Genomic DNA, 18,551 nt, shown 5'->3' on the forward strand with positions numbered 1-18,551 from the left:
GGAGAAAAGGAATAGCTTGTTTGTTGTTGTTGGTCCCAGGAGGAGCTCCTCCACGTTTCACCTCCTTCCGCTCCGCGTTCTCCCCCTAATTGTGAGCCTGAATGATCGAGGGGGGCTATTACGGCAAAGCCCACATTAGTCTCCCGTGGGGGGGGGGGGGTGTATGGGGTAATGGTGGGGGGGGGGGGGGGGGGGGGGGGGGGGGCGGTCCTGCGTGGGAACCATCAAAAGGCCAATTTGCCACCCAAACACCATAAATCGCAGCCCGTTAAGTGACTGTTTCTGATGTGGACATAAAGTATCGTCCTCTAAATAACCGGGGGGGGGGGGGGGGGTGTGATGCTACTGAAAGAGTTTAATAACACATCCATCGAGTTCTGGTTTTGGTTGTTGTATAAAAATAATATAATGCAACCGTAGAAATTCTTATTGTTATTCACATAGTATTGACGTACTATTTCCCGATCTTTATAAAGCTATCGTACTATTTTACGATCTTTATAAAGCTATGGTATTATTTCCCGATCTTTATAAAGCTATCGTACTAATTTACGATCTTTATAAAGCTATCGTACCAATTTACGATCTTTATAAAGCTAAGGTACTATTTCCCGATCTTTATAAAGCTATCGTACTAAGTTACGATCTTTATAAAGCTATCGTACTATTTTACGATCTTTATAAAGCTATGGTACTATTTCCCGATCTTTATAAACTGAAGCAGTCCACACACTGCAGTAATGACGTGTTGGACTGTGCCTTTGATGTTTCCTGCGTCTCTGGTGATGCACGCTGTCGCCTCATGGGGGCGCTGCTGAGTCTCCACAACGACAGAAACCTGATCAATCACACTGAAATATCCAATACCAACGTCCTGTCCTCATTGGGCTGCTTCAGAATCAAAGCTTTTAACTGGGCTTTTATTGTGATGGGGTTTACAGCATCATGTGACCGATCATTTAACATAAGAAGTAAATTAATACTGCAGGGAAGCGCTGGATGCTTTAAGCTGTAGAGGCAGATGCTCTCGTTTCTGACGCACCCTGAATTCACCAACATGTGACAGCCTGAATAAAAGTGGGAGGAGCTTCTTTGAACGTTGTCCAATGGGAGGAGCTTATTAAAATGTTGTCCCAGTGGGAGGAGATTCCTTAAACGTTTGTCCAGTGGGAGGAGCTTCTTTAAACGTTGTCCAGTGGGAGGAGCTTCTTTAAATGTTGTCCAAGTGGGAGGAGCTTATTAAAATGTTGTCCCAGTGGGAGGAGATTCCTTAAACGTTGTCCAGTGGGAGGAGCTTGTTTAAATGTTGTCCAAGTGGGAGGAGCTTATTTAAACGTTGTCCAAGTGGGAGGAGCTTCTTTAAACGTTGTCCAGTGGGAGGAGCTTACTTAAATGTTGTCCAGTGGGAGGAGCTTCCTTAAACGTTGTCCAGTGGGAGGAGCTTCTATAAACGTTGTCCAGTGGGAGGAGCTTCTTTAAACATCCCCGTCTCACAAAATATTTCATGCCAACTGCAAAGAAAATTATAACTGAAATAAAATCTAAATGTGCGGGATATGATGCAAAAACATTAAATACTTTGTGTGTGTATATATATATATAGATTTAAAAAAAGGTTTGTAGTGCTGGTGCATGTCAACCACATGCATGATTTTAACCACTTTAAATGATAAAACGGAGCATCAACATAAACATAAATAGTTCATCTGTAGTGATGTTTGGTTACAGAGTGGCAGACAAAATAAACTAATAAAAGTTGTTGATGGTCGCTTGCTTCAGAAGATGAGGAAACAAACGCAGTATTTCCCTTTGATCAAATAATAACAATACTTTATTGTATACAGTGTTGCATGTGTTTTTAATACGTACTAATAGTTAGAATTATGTATTATTTTGCCCAAATCTTACTTTATTTCGATGTTTATCTGGTTTTTATTTGTGTAGCCATTTGATGTATTTGAAAGGTTCTAAATGAAGTTCTTTTTGCGTATTGATGTATTTTGTTTGTTTGTGAAGTTCCCCCCGTGTCCTCCAGCAGGCTCTGGTTTGGTTAAACGTTACTGGTTTTGCTCTTCACCTTGGCTCCTCCCCCTCCTCTACTCTCTGACTTCCTGCCAGGTGAGTTCTGCCAGGTGGGGCCCAGCTGACTGTTGTTGTTGTTGTTGTGGTTTGTGTTTCCGCTCAGCGTCTCCATGATGGAGCGGAACGCCCCGAACGGACGCTTGGTCTCGGTGCTCGTTGGAGTCCTCTCCTTCCCATGATGCACCTTGGGCTGCTCCACCTCCTGATTGGAGCTCTTGTGCACCTGCTCGTCAAAGGTGACCCTCAGCTTGAGGTTCTGGGCCGTCTTCCTGCGGGACGTGGGCGACTTCAGGGCGCTCTTGGGGCTGGTGGCGGCTTTCTGGCCGTTGTGGTCGCAGGCGGCGTCCGGCGTCTTCCCGTCGGCCGCCTCCGGGTCGCTGGAGGTGGGGGAGGGGTTGTGACAGACGCTGTCTGCCGACTTGGACCCGCTGAGGGAAAACGCCTGCTTCCTCTCGGCCGTGGAACACGAGGAGGAGGAGACGGGGAGGTTCTTCTTGGTCGGCTGGCTGAGGCCCGGCTCCTCCTCTGCGATTGGCAGGTGCGACGGCCTATCGGGTCGCAGCGCGCTCTTGCCCTCCTCCGGCGGGTAACTGTCCGAGTCCGACTCGCTCAGCGAGCGCTGCATGATCTGCTTGAGCCGCGCCAGCTTAAGCTCCCGCCGCTCCACCAGCCCCGCCCTGCGGGCCCCCGCCGCCCCCCCGGGGGCGACCGGGCCGCCCGCCGACGGGTCCTTCCCCAGCAGCGGCCGCAGCACCGGGTCTGGACCCGCCCCCCCCTGACGGACCGACCACCCGTCGCCCGGAGTGCCCTCCGCCGTCAACATCATCTCAGGCCACGCCTCCCCCGGGGGCTGATGGGAGCTGGAGTCCAGACAGACAGACAGCATCCTTTACTTGTATACTACTACATGTATGTAGAATGTAGAAGAGAACAGGCTTAAACTCCAGATCCAATGTTGCCGTGGTTACCTGGACGATCTGGAAGGTGTCCCCTCCCCCTTGTTGGGGTCCATCAGTCTCTGCAGCTGTTTCTGCAGAGTCATCCTGTCCGCCGCCTGTCTGCGCCACAAAACCACAGGATTACCTCGCTGTGCGACAGCCAATCGGTGCAGAGATGTTTGGTGATGGAAGTCGGTGGAGGAAACGGTCCCTCACTCACTCACTCACTCACTCACTCACTCACTCACTCGTTAAGCTGCTTGGTGAGCTTGACCACCTGCGAGGCCAACGACATGCAGGTCTCCACGACGACCAGGTAGCGGGCGCACGTGGAGTGGCCCTGCCGCTCGGCACTCTGGGAGGGCCGCTCCCCCTGCTGGTTCTGCACCGTCACGTTGGAGCCGTACTCCACCAGAGTCTGGACACAAGAGACGAGAACTTTGGAGAAAGAAAAAAGCTGCTTTTTAAACTAATGAACCGAGCGGTCGGCGGGTCACACACCTGCAGGCAGGTGAGGTGTCCACACTGCGCCGCCACGTGGACGGCGGTGTTTCCGTTCTGGTCGACCTCGTCCAGGGAGATGGCCTGCTCCTGCATGAACTGAAGCAACCACAGCAGGACCTTCTCCTGCAGGGACAGAGGTCAACCAATCACAGAGCTTCTGTCACCGTCTTGTCTTCACTCTGATATTTAGCTTTAAACAAAGTGAAAGTGTGTGTGTGTGTGTGTGTGTGTGTGTGTGTGTGTGTGTGTGTGTGTGTGTGTGTGAGTGAGACCTGTCCATAGCGCCCGGCGTAGTGGATCAGACTGGGATGTTCTCTGGTGCAGCTCAGCTCAGCGATGGCCTCCGTCTCGCTCACCATCCACCTCACACACTCCAGGTGACCGTTCTGCAACACACACACAAAACAGAAAATAGTGTGTATATACACGTGCTGAGATCAGTTGGACGGAGAGTGTCAGATGAATTGGACATAGAGGAGCAGAGAGACAGGCTGACCTTGACCCCCAGGCCGGCGGGGGTGAGCTGCTGGTTGTTGCGCTCGTTGAGGCCGTCCTCCCCCATCAGGGAGGTGAGGTGCTGCAGACACTCAGCGTGACCCTGACAGGCAGAGAGGTGCAGCAGGTTGTTCCCCTCCTCGTCTCGGATCAGCTCCAGGTTGTCAGCCGCCAGGTGAGGCTGCAGGAGGAGGAGGGAGGAGGAGGTGAAGGAGGAGGAGCGATGGCGTTAAGGAGGGAGGAGCACGAGGACCTGTCACTCACCAGCAGAGAGATCTGTCCCTCTCTGACGATGTTGATGATGTTCTGGTTCTTCTTGGTCTCCTCGTCCACCTCCCCTCCTGCTCCTCCTCCGAACCCCCTCGGCCCCCCTCCTGCTCCTCCTCCCGCTCCAGAAGACCAGTGCATGGTGGCGTCCTGCCTGCCCACGCCGCTCCCCGGCGGGGGGAACATCACTCCCTGAGGCTCCGCCCCCGGCCTCGTAGGCTCCGCCCCCGGCCTCTGGCTTTCCGGGTAGACGCGAGCAGACAGCAGCTTGTCTGGAGGTTCGGAGGAAGTGGAGTCAACGGACGGAGGAGGAGACACAAAAGGAGGAAGGTGGACGGGTCCCTACCTGCGTCAGAGAAAGAGGAGATGGAGGAGGAGCCCAGGAGCCCCGACGGGAGCAGCTCCGACTTGAAGCCTCCTCCTGCACCCGGGGAGCGATGGAGGAGGTGGAGGTCCGGGTCCATGGACTTGGACTTCCTCAGGTCGGACCACTTCACCGGAGACGGGACGCAGTACTGCAGGAGACACCCCCAGACCCCCACGGATCATTTCAATATCACAAGTTTCTATTTCTTTAAGGATTTTTATTTTCAAGTTTCTTTTCCTCCCTTTTACAACTGTATTTCAAACATTTTATTCATATTTTACATGATTTATTTCTACCTTTTACATTTATATTGTGGTCTCTTTAAACATTTTATTTTGGAGTTTAGACTGCTTTTTCTTGTAATGATCAAATATTATTTGTACCATAAAAACGAATAATTAAATAATTACTGTGAAATATGAATTACAACTGTCATGCTTTTATTCTGAAGGCCAGATGTAGCCTCATTAACCTGAGTCTGAGAGCTGCTGCTCAGAGGCTCGCCTTGGGGCATCTTCATCCCTCCTCCTCCTCCTCCTCTCCTCTCCAGGGTCCCCCCCCCCAGGTTGCTCCCCGTCACGGAGCGCTTGTCGTGGGGGACGCGGGGCAGCGTGGACATCTGCTGGCTGGACTTGATGTACGGGACGTCCAGGATCTCGTCCATGTCCAGGTCGTAGTGCTCCAGCTCCCCGAACAGAGCCGGGGGCTTCCCCCCCGGCCCCGAGGAGGAGGAGGAGGCGGCGTGGGGGGGTTTGTCGGCGGAGGGATCGTCCTTGCCCCCCACCTCCTCCCTGGCCTCCTCCCCCCCTGCCGGCTCCTGGCTCTTGGCGTCCGGGTCGCAGTCGCTGGTCTCCGGCTGGTGTTTGAGGGGGGAGACGCGCTTCACCGGACGGAACTTACCGGGGGCCTCGGCCAGCCCCGTGGGTTTGTTTCCCCCCCCACCGCCTCCCCCGTGGGAGGGGGGGCTGCGACTCCAGTTGATGGCCGGAGCTGCAGGAAGAGGAGGAAGAGGAAGAGGAAGAGGAAAGGAGTTACAGCAGCATTAAAGAAATAACTAAATGAACACAAAGGGGCTTCAGACCAGAACCTTCTTCTCCGGGTCGTACCTTTCACAATAAAAGCACCAGGATCTGCTAAATATTTACAACAGATTTCATAATGAATCCGACAGAGAAGAAGAGTTCACGTTTATATGTGACGTTAAGTCAGAGAATTATCTACCGATATAAATGTTATAATATAATGTACATCTTAGTTAATGCAATCACTTAAGTCATGTGACGTAACCGTTTTTAAATTCACCTCTTAGTGACACGTTAACTCTGTCATGCTGCCCCCCCCATAAAGCCAGGCTTCCCTCTCACCTGATTCTAAACTGACTTTACATGTAGTTGTTTTATGGAGACCTTCAGCTTCTGTAACTTGGACACATTCTGTGTATTTTACAGTTAAAATAGTTTGCATCCTGTAATAGAAAAATAAATCCTTGCATACAAGTGAATAAATGTGTCTGCTGTTGTGGTTTTATTGACAACATTGCATTTTTACTTTTGGCTTTAGCAGTAATTATTAATTAGTAAAATATTATACATTAACTGATTTCATTTGAATTTAAAATAACTCTCAGGCTGAAATATCATCTTCCTAAATGAAATCAAATAAGAAGTTTATCTTCCTTATCTGTCACGTTTTTAGGGTTTTAAGGCTTTTATTGTTAAGCTCAGCAGGTTGCTAGGCAACGGGAGCAGTGGAGGTAAAGCTGATGACGAAGGCATTGTTCTGAATGATGAAGAAAGCCGTGTTCATGGTCACGTCATGTTTCTTCTATTTACATAAAAGGTCAAAGGTCAAATAGGTGAACTTGTTACCTGGCCTTTCCTCGGCCGTCCCATCGCTCCTCCTGGACAACTCGGGGATGCTCTTCAGAGACGTCACAGAGTACTGCAGGATCACAGGGGTTTATATGTATGTATGTATATATATATATATATATGTGATATAACAATTGGAACATTATCAGGTCAAACTACATCATCTTTTACCACCTGCTTTCATTTAGTCTTCATATTTATTGTACTAAATCCAGAAAGCCTATTTGCTTACATACAAGAATAATAAAGAAATGGAGATTCTTTTATTCATTTATTCTATTTATCTTGCTAAATAATGAAAATGGACCAATGAGTTGTGGTATCAAATTAATCTAAATCACATTCATCCCCTAATTAAATCAGACATTTAATATGGAGATAACAGAAGGCCTTCCCTCTTCTAATTGAAGTAGTAAATATTCCTGGAATGTTTAATCATTAAACGGTCGACTGACCACTGAGTCGTCAGAGAAGTCGATCTCGTCCAGGTCCAGGTATTCAGGAGCCTCCATCATCACAGCGACATCCTCGGCTCCGCCACCAGCTGCACACAACACGTACACAACAAGGTAAACACTTAGGAATAACAGACTTAATGGGGCCGGACCATTACACATGGGTTTACTCGCACCAGGGGGGCGGGGCTACACGCTGATTGACAGGTCTCTAATAGACCATAAAGCAGGGGGTGCTTTAGGGCGGGGCTACATGCTGATTGACAGTGACGTCTCTACATCTTCCTCCGTCTAAATATGGTCACTTCCGGTTCAGTGATTGCCAAAATCAAAACAAAGTTTCTGACCTCGAAGAGAATTCGAGTCAACAGATGATTATAGAAATAATAATCACTGAGGACATAACATATTTGGATGTTTACACACACACACACACACACACACACACACACGTGATTTAACTCAAGCTCCACCATGTTATTATTGAAAGTAATTTTACTTGTAAAATCTGTTTTAATAACATATAGTAAAATGAACATTTAACCCGATGAGATCTCGCTTTGTGTTATTATGTCATTAGTAACTTAAAGCTTACTGATAGAGCCGAGGTAACCTAGTAGTAACTTTATCAGTATGAGGAGGAAACAGACTCTCGTTGTGGTAAATAAAAGAAAAGCGATTAAACCGTCGCAAACATGGAAAGTTGTCCTCGCGCGACTCTGCCCAGACAACCTGATCCGTTGATACCTGCGCGCGAGGCAGCGGGAGGCCAATTAGCTTAGCGTCGTTAGCTCGCTAATCAGCCTCCGCAGAAGCTAACGGGGAAGCTAGCCCGCTAGCCCGGCTGGAAGAATTAGGTCACGACCGAAATAAAAGCCGCCCCCCCCCGGTTTCCTCGGTAAGGAGGCGCGTTCTCCCGGTTACCGGGGAGGCCCGGGGTTACGGTACCTTACGGAAGTCTGCTCGGGGATGCGCGGCCAGCGGAGCCGCTAACGGGATCTGCTCCTCGGATCCAGCTGTGCGTGTTTTCTTCTTCTCTCGCTGGCTGCAAAAGCACAAAGACTTTCACACGGGCGGCACAGAGGAGAAGTGACGACACGAGGGCTCACTCCGCCGTTTATACCGGAACCATTTCTGCTCAGCAGAATTACAGTGTTTGTTTCATCTACACATGTAGTTGTATTACAAGTTAATTTATTAATTACATTCAGCAGCTGGGTGGACATACTAACGCGTTACTGAAATGGTGGTCAGATTAGAGTAACGCGATACTAAGTAACTCGTTCCTGGCATCACTGATACAATAAGTTGTGTTTGTTTTGACTTTTGTCTTTTGTGTTCGTGCCAGCTGAGCCATCTCTCTTGTAGACGATCTTTGTAGCAGGCACATCGGTCCGTTACTCTTATAAATAAAAGTACAATTGAACTTTTTGAGAAATTTCCGGCAAGAATAAAACATGTATCCTGACCCAAAACATAACGTTTTGTTCCATTAATACAAAGTTCTACGATAGATCCACTACTGATAGGTTTTATCTGTTATATCTATATTAAAATCACACCTATGGAGAACTCTGGGTTTCATTTCATTCAGTGAGGTTTAACTAAGTATTAGTATTTACATCTGAGCATAATTGTCTCCGTTCCTCCGCCGGTCACACCGTCAGCGCCACCCGGTCTGTGACGTCACCGTGGGTGGCGTCCTCCGTGACTTCGTAATAACACACCGTGGAGTTGTGGTCCCGCCTCAAACCTCTCGTCACTTTAAATCATGTCACTCATCTTTGGTGATAGTTTGTGTTGATGCGACATTTTCCTCAAGTTGAAAATCAGCAAACAAGTCGTTGCGGCTCATCGGGAGGAAACGCGGTCTCAGATCTCTGCTTTATGGATCCATAAGAACTATAGTAATGATTATTATGGGATATTATGATAGTTCTTATGGAACTAAAGGCTCAGCAGCGTTAACGTTAACGCACAGTGTGCTGTGTCCACGCCCATTGACTCTTTCACAGGTATTTGATATGTCACAATGTCACGTGGTGTCTCTGAAAAGCCCCCCATCTCCACCTCATCTCTGACCCATCTGGGTTTTTATAGTGCTACATTTCGCAGAGTCAACGGATGGTTTGAAGTTCACTGTTTTCACAGTGAAGTCACTCAGTGGTGAGTAATGTGCGTAGTGTTCATTGTGGTATCAGGTGGTTTGGTGGAGACCACAAGGTCCTGGGTTCTGCTCCTCTACTCATAGGTGTGTGAATGAATGAATGAATGAATGAACCTGTGTGAAAACCAGACTGAATTTAACATCAATTCTGATTGGAACCAAATACATTCGGAAAATTCAACTGTTACTTTCACACTTTGTACTTTTTGTAACCATTTGATATTATATATGATTCTACAAAGTGAGTCATTTTTTATCAAGCTGCAGTGCGTCAACAAAACGATGTCTGTGTTATTTCTATTAACAATGAGATCCCAGTTATTTAACTTGATTAACTTTTTATAACTTTTACCAACAACCTTTGCATCAAACTATCATTTAGCGATTCCTCTTCACTTGAAGTCGTGTGTTTGTGTTCTGATGTAAAAAAGCTGTAAAGAATAAGAACCACGTGGCATCAGAAGCACTGCAGTGAATCCTGTCAATCAAATCCCAGGAACACCAGCAGGCTGCCGTTCTCGTTACCGTGACAACAATGAGAGGAATGCATCCTATAGTACCTTCAGATCACACACACACACACAGACACACACTTGTGTGTTTATACATGGACTCCTTCTTTAGCTTTGCAACAAAACATCAAAACCTTTGTTTCAGGTAAAGAAGCTCAGAGCTTTAATCATTTGAGTCTTTATTTCTTCCAGCTTCGCTCCGGCTGCTTCGGACCTCAGGAGACGTCTCAGGGGCCTCAGGAGACGTCTCACGGGCTGCAGGAGACATCTCAGGGACCTCAGGAGACGTCTCAGGGGCCTCAGGAGACGTCTCAGGGGCCTCAGGAGATGTCTCAGGGACCTCAGGAGACGTCTCACGGGCTGCAGGAGACATCTCAGGGACCTCAGGAGACGTCTCAGGGGCCTCAGGAGACGTCTCAGGGGCCTCAGGAGACATCTCAGGGACCTCAGGAGACGTCTCAGGGGCCTCAGGAGACGTCTCACGGGCTGCAGGAGACAAAAGACAAAGAACCGACGCAGAGACAATGCAGTGTTATAGTTGTATTATAACTATATTATAGTTAAATTATAATTATATTATAGTTATTTTATAATTATATTATAGTTATTTTATAATTATACTATAGTCATAATATATTATATATTTATTTATCTGTTATGAGTGTGTCAATCATCCACACTCTGTTGGTTGTTCATAATAATGAGTGAACTTATGAAGGGATGAACTCGTTGTTCATGTCATAGGGTGAGCGGGTGAACTCACGGCGTGGTGGTGCAGTGGGTCACATGTGCGGCGGTCCCCGTGTACTGGACCTCACAGCGGACCACGTTGTTGTTGAAGTTGGACTCTGGGACGCGCTGCTCAGGGTTCACCGTCACCTGCACACACACATGTGTATATACACATATATACATATATGTAACATTTATTACATCTGACTTTTATTTTTTGTATATTATGTGTAATTTATCATCTGCTACGTTACGTGTATCCAGTTTTTTCCAAATCAACTTGTCACAGGAAGCTTAGTGAGGTTTACAAAATAAAACGTCCCGCTGAAGACAGACGGACCTTGAGGACGTATTTCCCCGGAGGAACGTCGCTGATGTCGATCCACTGACAGTCGATGTCGGCGTTGTAGGTGTCATAGCAACCAGGGGACAGGCCCTGAAGACACACACACACACACCTTCAACATTCTAAAAGGAGGAGAGAGGATGTGAGGAGGAGAGAAGAGGATGTGAGAAGGAGAGGAGGAGAGAAGGAGAGGAGGAGAGAGGATGTGAGGAGGAGAAAAGAGGATGTGAGGAGGAGAGGAGGAGAGAAGGAGAGGAGGAGAAAAGAGGACGTGAGGAGGAGAGCAGGGTGCGAGGATGTGAGGAGGAGAAAAGGAGAGGAGGAGAGAGGATGTGAAGGCGTGAGGAGAAGGGGACCTTCAGACAGAAACGGTTCTTCATGGTATCGCTGATGGTGTGTACCTGTTTGTGTACCTGTGTGTGTAACAGGTGTGTACCTGTGTGTGCGTACCTGTGTGTGTACCTGTGTGTGTAACAGGTGTGTACCTGTGTGTGTACCTGTGTGTGTAACAGGTGTGTACCTGTGTGTGCGTACCTGTGTGTGTAACAGGTGTGTACCTGTGTGTGTGTACCTGTGTGTGTACCTGTGTGTGTAACAGGTGTGTACCTGTGTGTGTGTACCTGTGTGTGTAACAGGTGTGTACCTGCGTGTGCATACCTGTGTGTGTACCTGTGTGTGCGTACCTGTGTGTGTAACAGGTGTGTACCTGCGTGTGCATACCTGTGTGTGTAACAGGTGTGTACCTGTGTGTGTGTACCTGTGTGTGTACCTGTGTGTGTAACAGGTGTGTACCTGTGTGTGTGTACCTGTGTGTGTAACAGGTGTGTACCTGCGTGTGCATACCTGTGTGTGTACCTGTGTGTGCGTACCTGTGTGTGTAACAGGTGTGTACCTGCGTGTGCATACCTGTGTGTGTACCTGTGTGTGTAACAGGTGTGTACCTGCGTGTGCGTACCTGTGTGTGTAACAGGTGTGTACCTGTGTGTGTAACAGGTGTGCACCTGCGTGTGCATACCTGTGTGTGTACCTGTGTGTGTAACAGGTGTGCACCTGCGTGTGCATACCTGTGTGTGTACCTGTGTGTGTGTACCTGTGTGTGTAACAGGTGTGCACCTGCGTGTGCATACCTGTGTGTGTGTACCTGTGTGTGGGAGGTGCAGGCGTAGCGGCGGTAGTACCCCGGGTCACATGACGTGTCCTCCAGACAGAAGCTGGCCTTGTGTCCCTCAGCCACTCGTCTCTGGGAGCCGACCTCCAGCAGCTCGTACAGGCTGAAGTCGTCCATGCTGTGGAAGTGGCTGCGACAACAACAACAAGGAGGAGGAGGAGGAGAAGGAGGAGGAGGAGGTCACCACTCAGGTCGCTCCACAAAGACGTGGAAGAGGAGGAGCAGCTTACTTATGGCAGCTGTGCCACTCCCACTCGTATCGAGGTCTACTGGGCAGGAAGTCAGCTGTTCCCTGATTCTTCACCCGCTGAGGGAACCGCAGCAACACCCGGGTGTCATAGTGATGGGAGGAGGAGGAGGAGCTGGAGGAGGAGGAGAGATGACGGGAAGGAGAGGAGAAGATATGACAGAGGGAGGACGGGATAGGAGGAGAGGGGCAGAAGAGGATGGGAGGAGGAGATGAAGGAAGAAGGAGACAGGAAAGGAGACACAATAAATGAAATGAATACAAATTACAAACAAATTCATACGCTTTTAAAATGGGACAAATATGAAAAATCTATTGAAGTACTCAAGTACCAAAGTAAAGTACTCAAGTATTAGTACAAGTAAAAAAAGTATCAACATGTATTAAAAAGTGTTTTTACTGACTAGAAGAAGTCGAGGTGTAGGGTCCTGATTGATCATCTGTACTGATCACATTGATATTGACGAGGTCTTACGAGGACAGGCAGTTCTCCTCAGCAGCACAGCGGAGGCTGTACATCGGCATCCTCTGCACGTAGCTGCCGGTCTGGATGTAGTCCGGATCAGGGACCAGGTCAGGGAGACCTAGACCAGCAACACACGTACTACAGCTCAGAGGTACATGCAGTACTAGAGCTCAGAGGTACATGTAGTACTGGAGCTCAGAGGTACATGTAGTACTACAGCTCAGAGGTACATGTAGTACTAGAGCTCAGAGGTACATGTAGTACTACTCAGAGGTACATGTAGTACTAACGCTCAGAGGTACATGTAGTACTAGAGCTCAGAGGTACATTTAGTACTACAGCTCAGAGGTACATGTAGTACTAGAGCTCAGAGGTACATGTAGTACTACAACTCAGAGGTACATGTAGTACTAGAGCTCAGAGGTACATGTAGTACTAGAGCTCAGAGGTACATGTAGTACTACTCAGAGGTACATGTAGTACTAACGCTCAGAGGTACATGTAGTACTACAGCTCAGAGGTACATGTAGTACTAGAGCTCAGAGGTACATGTAGTACTACAGCTCAGAGATACATGTAGTACTAGAGCTCAGAGGTACATGTAGTACTACTCAGAGGTACATGTAGTACTACTCAGAGGTACATGTAGTACTAGAGCTCAGAGGTACATGTAGTACTACTCAGAGGTACATGTAGTACTACTCAGAGGTACATGTAGTACTAGAGCTCAGAGGTACATGTAGTACTACTCAGAGGTACATGTAGTACTACTCAGAGGTACATGTAGTACTACTCAGAGGTACATTTAGTACTACAGCTAGTACTAACAAATGCCAAAGAAACATTTTGGTGTTCTTCATTAACTATAGAAAGTTTTCTGTAACAAACATTTTAGCACCAGACAAAAAACATCTGCCAAACATCAGCATGGAGGAGATTAATTAAGGTTCCCCCCCCCCCCCCATCTAAGATATAACTCTACACAGAGAAATGAAAACAACAAAAGACTAAAACAAAACTATTATAAAGAGGTAACCCTAACCCTACAAAGTCACTTCAAAGAGACAACAACGACTATTAAGACTATTGATTATTAATGTTTAGATTCGGGTCACAGACGGGTTTCGGTTCGGGTCGTACCGTGCTGGTGGTATCTGGTTCCGTGGCCGTGGGCCCTGGCTCTGGGTCGGTAGTACGAGTGGTAGTAGTTATAGTACGGGTAGTAGTTGGAAGTCTTGTACGGGTTGTGCGGATCGTCTCCGGCCATCGCGTCCTCCGGTCGGACCGGGCCCGCGGCACCGGGGCGCCGAGGCGGCGGAGGATGGCGCGTGGCCGCGCGTAATGGCGCGTAGTCGCTGGCGGCGGGGCCCCGCGGGGATCCCCGGGGCGCCACCGGGACCGTGTCGTTGGCTCGGCTGAGAACCACCACCGGGTTACCGAGGCCGGGGAACCCGGTCCGCCTCCCGCCGGACGGCCGGTGCTGGGACCCGGGGCTGAGGATGCTAAAGACCTGTCCGTTGTGTTGCCATGTCAACCCCCGCCGGAGCGCATCTCCACCGCCATCACCCCCCGCGGCCTCCTGAGCGGGGGCCCCGGCCAGAAAGCTGCAGAGCAAAGTCAGATGTGACAGAGACCGCAGCGCGGCGTCCGCAGAGAGGCCCCTCATGTCCCGGATGTACGTGCGAGCTCCTAATGAAGACCTGTTCCACACAGCCTGGAACTCCTCTCAAGAGGGGAGGCTCAGCAGCTACTGGAGTACTGCTGAGGGAGGGAGGGAGAGAAGGAGGGAGGGATGGAGAGAAGGAGAGAGGGAGGGGCAGGTTTTGCATGTGACCTCTGGCTCAGTGGATGACCTTGACCCTTTGACAGATGGAACAAGTGGTTCTACAATTATTGGTCATTTCTGTGTCTCTGGTTGATCTTTTTAGACCTGACACCAGTTCTGTTTTATTCATGAACGCAGAACGCTATCCATTCAAGCTGCTTTGGTGTGGGTTGAAGAGAATTACCCCCCCCCCCCTTGCCCCCCTAACCCAACCCACACAATCACATACAACCTTCAACTGGGCAAAGTGAAGACCTTTGACACACTGTCGGCGTCTACCTGACTCACCTGACTCCAGCTCTGTTTCTCTAAGCCTTGAACATTCAGAGAAAGGGACATTATGTCACAGGGCGAGATGTCTTCATCCATTGATATTCATCTGAGACCTGGCAGCGCCACGCGGGCAACATGCACCCGGGGGGGGGGGAAGGCCGGGTCCATTGGGTTCTGGGTTGGGTTCTGCTCAGCACGCTACGCAGCCACACGTGGGCGCAGTTAAACCCATTCCGTCGTGCTAGAGGAAAAAGTGATTTCAGGCCAAACAACAGCTCCTTTTTTATGACGTTTGCGTGGAGATCAAAGGCAGCAGGACGTTTAATCGCGGCTCCCTGCACTCGCCTTCAGGAGCACAAAAGACCGGCGCTGCTGTTTCCAACGAGAAGCAGGTGTGCGCCGGGCCTTTAAACTGCTTCCTAATGAGGCCTGGCGGCACACAGGACACATAAAGAGCCACGGAAACCTGCAGCCCAGCACCAGTAACACCAGTAACACCAGTAACACCAGCACCACCTGCAGCACCAGTAATGCCAGTAACGCCCACAGCACCAGTATAGTGGCACAGGTCGTGTGATGAAGCTGCACTGGTTCAAATGGACACGCGAGAGACGTGACTGAATTAGTCATGTGACAAATGAATCAACAGTGACTCAACGAGGATAAACGGATCCACTCGTCTGTCAGCTTGATGCAGGCTAAATACGCCCTATTTACATGAATAACACGCTATTTACATGAATAACACGCTATTTACATGAATAACACGCTATTTACATGAATAACACGCTATTTACATGAATAACACACTATTTACATGAATAACACACTATTTACATGAATAACACGCTATTTACATGAATAACACACTATTCACATGAATAACACGCTATTTACATGAATAACACACTATTTACATGAATAACACACTATTTACATGAATAACACGCTATTTACATGAATAACACACTATTTACATGAATAACACACTATTTACATGAATAACACGCTATTTACATGAATAACACACTATTTACATGAATAACACGCTATTTACATGAATAACACACTATTTACATGAATAACACGCTATTTACATGAATAACACGCTATTTACATGAATAACACACTATTTACATGAATAACACGCTATTTACATGAATAACACGCTATTTACATGAATAACACACTATTTACATGAATAACACACTATTTACATGAATAACACGCTATTTACATGAATAACACACTATTTACATGAATAACACGCTATTTACATGAATAACACACTATTTACATGAATAACACGCTATTTACATGAATAACACGCTATTTACATGAATAACACACTATTTACATGAATAACACGCTATTTACATGAATAACACGCTATTTACATGAATAACACACTATTCACATGAATAACACACTATTTACATGAATAACACGCTATTTACATGAATAACACACTATTTACATGAATAACACACTATTCACATGAATAACACACTATTTACATGAATAACACGCTATTTACATGAATAACACACTATTTACATGAATAACACGCTATTTACATGAATAACACGCTATTTACATGAATAACACGCTATTTACATGAATAACACACTATTTACATGAATAACACGCTATTTACATGAATAACACGCTATTTACATGAATAACACACTATTTACATGAATAACACGCTATTTACATGAATAACACGCTATTTACATGAATAACACACTATTCACATGAATAACACACTATTTACATGAATAACACGCTATTTACATGAATAACACACTATTTACATGAATAACACACTATTCACATGAATAACACACTATTTACATGAATAACACGCTATTTACATGAATAACACACTATTTACATGAATAACACACTATTTACATGAATAACACACTATTTACATGAATAACACGCTAATGAGTGAATAACACACTATTTACATGAATAACACGCTAATGAGTGAATAACATTCTATTTACAGTAATAAAATGCTATTTACATGAATAAAACAGTATTTACTGTAATAAGATGCTATTTACATGAATAAAACAGTATTTACTGTAATAAGATGCTATTTACATGAATAAAACAGTATTTACTGTAATAAGATGCTATTTACATGAATAAAACAGTATTTACTGTAGCTACGGATGGCGGATGAGACCAGAAGGACTTTTGAAACCTCACTCAGTCCGATAAAAAGAATAAAAACGGGGGGGTTCAGTGGGCCCTTCCTGTGTATCAGTTACACACTGAGAACATTTGGTTACGTGGTCTTCACCCTCGCAGCAGCTCATTCCAGCTGTAAAGCAGCTGTAACAGAAGCCAGACTCATTAAAACCATCCAGCAGGACCTGAATCCACATCAGTCCACGAGCCTCTGACCTTCACGCGGCTCCCCTCCAACGCCAGAGGGAGGCGGCTTAAAATGCTGAAATCAGAAGTGAATGATCCAAACTGAAGGTGTTTCACCAGGTTCCAGAGTCACAGGCAGGTGGAGGAGCCTTCGATTACCAATTAACACACCTGAAAAACAGACACAGGTGTGTGAGAACATATGTTTCATACAGCTGAAGAAACTAAAGATCATGTCCTGTACGACCCGCTATCTGCCCCACCTCAAGGTCCGGTCCACCAGCGACATCTCCTTCCAGGTCCAGACCCTCAGCACCGAGCTTCGGCTCGTCACTGGAAGAAAGATCTCCACCCGCAGAGTGGCTGGACTCGGGCCTCCGAGGGAACAGCAGCTTAGACCCCGCAGAGGAGTAGAGACACATGGACCCTTCAGGTGGAACGGAACCAGCCGAGGTGCTTCAACATCGGATCAGGATCTTCCTGGGGGCCTCTTGGGGGGCTTCTGGTAAGATCTCCTGAACACGCAGGAGGGATTTTATATCTAGTCCCCGTAGGTTTGGTTATTTTAACACGAAGGGCCGGTTTGCCTTCCCTCGAGTGGCCAGCTGAGGAACTGCAGTTTTTACCCTTCTGGTGTGATGAAGCCATTTGGCACCACCTGCTCAGCAGAAAACACCCCCAGTAAGAAAGGAGCCGGGAACCACTGCCTCGCCAGTTGGTTGAGATCATTTTGGATTCACCTGGAGGAGAATCTTCATGTGTCTTTGTGGGAGTAGCTGCTTGCTGTTTGTCAGGGTGCTGAGCTCGTCTGCCCCCTGGTGGCTGAATAAAAGAGGCCTTTTCATTGTGTTTATTGGCTGTTACTTTTTACCCATGTCGTGGGCAACATTCCTGCCCACCGTGAACCCCGTTGTTAAAATGCAACACAGCCGCCATTGTTTATCCTGGAAAAAAGGGGGGAGAAAATCCACCTGAAGGTTGATTCACAAGGAGAAAGATCTGCTGACTACTGGAAGCTCTTAAACCCCCCCGAGAGCTCCAGTGGCTCCAAACTAAGCTGCAGTGAAGACAACGAGAAGGTGGTGTCCTGTGAAGGCTCTGGGCTGTGCTATCGATCGGTTAAAGGTGTGATCATTTGGTCCCCCCCCCCCCGCTGATACCCAGCACACCGGCTCTTTGATGGCGACTGAGAGGCAGTCACAGCAGGAAACGCAGCTGGAAGAGGAGGCGGGTCATTCGCCATGTGGTTCACTCACAGGGAAAAACACTCTTTTTATTGGACGTTTTGAAGTCGGCTGCGATGATTGATCACCTGATCGATCGATCCTTCAAACACACCACGGTGTATGTGGCTGCTGATCATAGAGAGAAACGTGTGTCAAAAGCAACACACGTCTTTAGTCAGGTCAAAGCGCGTAAACGTTAGTGAGTGTAAAACAACACAG

General features: G+C 47.5%; 2 protein-coding genes across 3 annotated transcripts; both read right to left on the bottom strand.

The window, feature by feature from the left end:
• Positions 1-1,891: 1,891 nt before the first annotated feature.
• On the bottom strand, positions 1,892-8,055 carry sncaip (synuclein, alpha interacting protein). Of its 2 annotated transcripts, none has more exons than XM_037483057.2 (12): positions 7,928-8,055; positions 6,980-7,068; positions 6,522-6,594; positions 5,126-5,643; positions 4,633-4,801; positions 4,284-4,558; positions 4,021-4,200; positions 3,797-3,910; positions 3,522-3,647; positions 3,269-3,438; positions 3,051-3,140; positions 1,892-2,942 (listed from the first exon to the last, which is right to left on the bottom strand). In XM_037483057.2, the coding sequence occupies exons 2-12, from the start codon at positions 7,037-7,039 to the stop codon at positions 2,051-2,053; spliced, it is 2,667 nt and encodes an 888-aa protein (XP_037338954.2). In that variant the 5' UTR covers positions 7,040-7,068; positions 7,928-8,055; the 3' UTR covers positions 1,892-2,050. The 2 variants fall into 2 exon arrangements, with proteins under 2 accessions (XP_037338954.2, XP_037338955.2); XM_037483058.2 differs by having other exon boundaries at positions 7,933-8,041.
• Positions 8,056-10,417: 2,362 nt separating this feature from the next.
• On the bottom strand, positions 10,418-14,283 carry LOC119225276 (protein-lysine 6-oxidase). Its single transcript, XM_037483023.2, has 6 exons — positions 13,758-14,283; positions 12,627-12,735; positions 12,135-12,266; positions 11,878-12,034; positions 10,731-10,826; positions 10,418-10,537 (listed from the first exon to the last, which is right to left on the bottom strand). The coding sequence occupies exons 1-6, from the start codon at positions 14,281-14,283 to the stop codon at positions 10,418-10,420; spliced, it is 1,140 nt and encodes a 379-aa protein (XP_037338920.2).
• Between the last annotated feature and the right edge of the window lie 4,268 nt (positions 14,284-18,551).

This window comes from Pungitius pungitius, chromosome 5, assembly GCF_949316345.1.
Source record: "Pungitius pungitius chromosome 5, fPunPun2.1, whole genome shotgun sequence".
NCBI lineage: Eukaryota > Metazoa > Chordata > Actinopteri > Perciformes > Gasterosteidae > Pungitius > Pungitius pungitius.

Coding starts and splice junctions, on each gene's coding strand:
- LOC119225276 (XM_037483023.2), bottom strand. CDS start 14,283: ATGAGGGGCCTCTCTGCGGACGCCGCGCTGCGGTCTCTGTCACATCTG. Junction 12,035..12,134: donor GAGTGGCACAGCTGCCATAA/GTAAGCTGCTCC, acceptor TTGTTGTCGCAG/CCACTTCCACAGCATGGACG. Junction 10,538..10,730: donor CGGGGAAATACGTCCTCAAG/GTCCGTCTGTCT, acceptor GTGTGTGTGCAG/GTGACGGTGAACCCTGAGCA.
- sncaip (XM_037483057.2), bottom strand. CDS start 7,039: ATGATGGAGGCTCCTGAATACCTGGACCTGGACGAGATCGACTTCTCT. Junction 5,644..6,521: donor GACGGCCGAGGAAAGGCCAG/GTAACAAGTTCA, acceptor CTCTTCCTGCAG/CTCCGGCCATCAACTGGAGT. Junction 4,559..4,632: donor CTCCTCTTTCTCTGACGCAG/GTAGGGACCCGT, acceptor CCGAACCTCCAG/ACAAGCTGCTGTCTGCTCGC.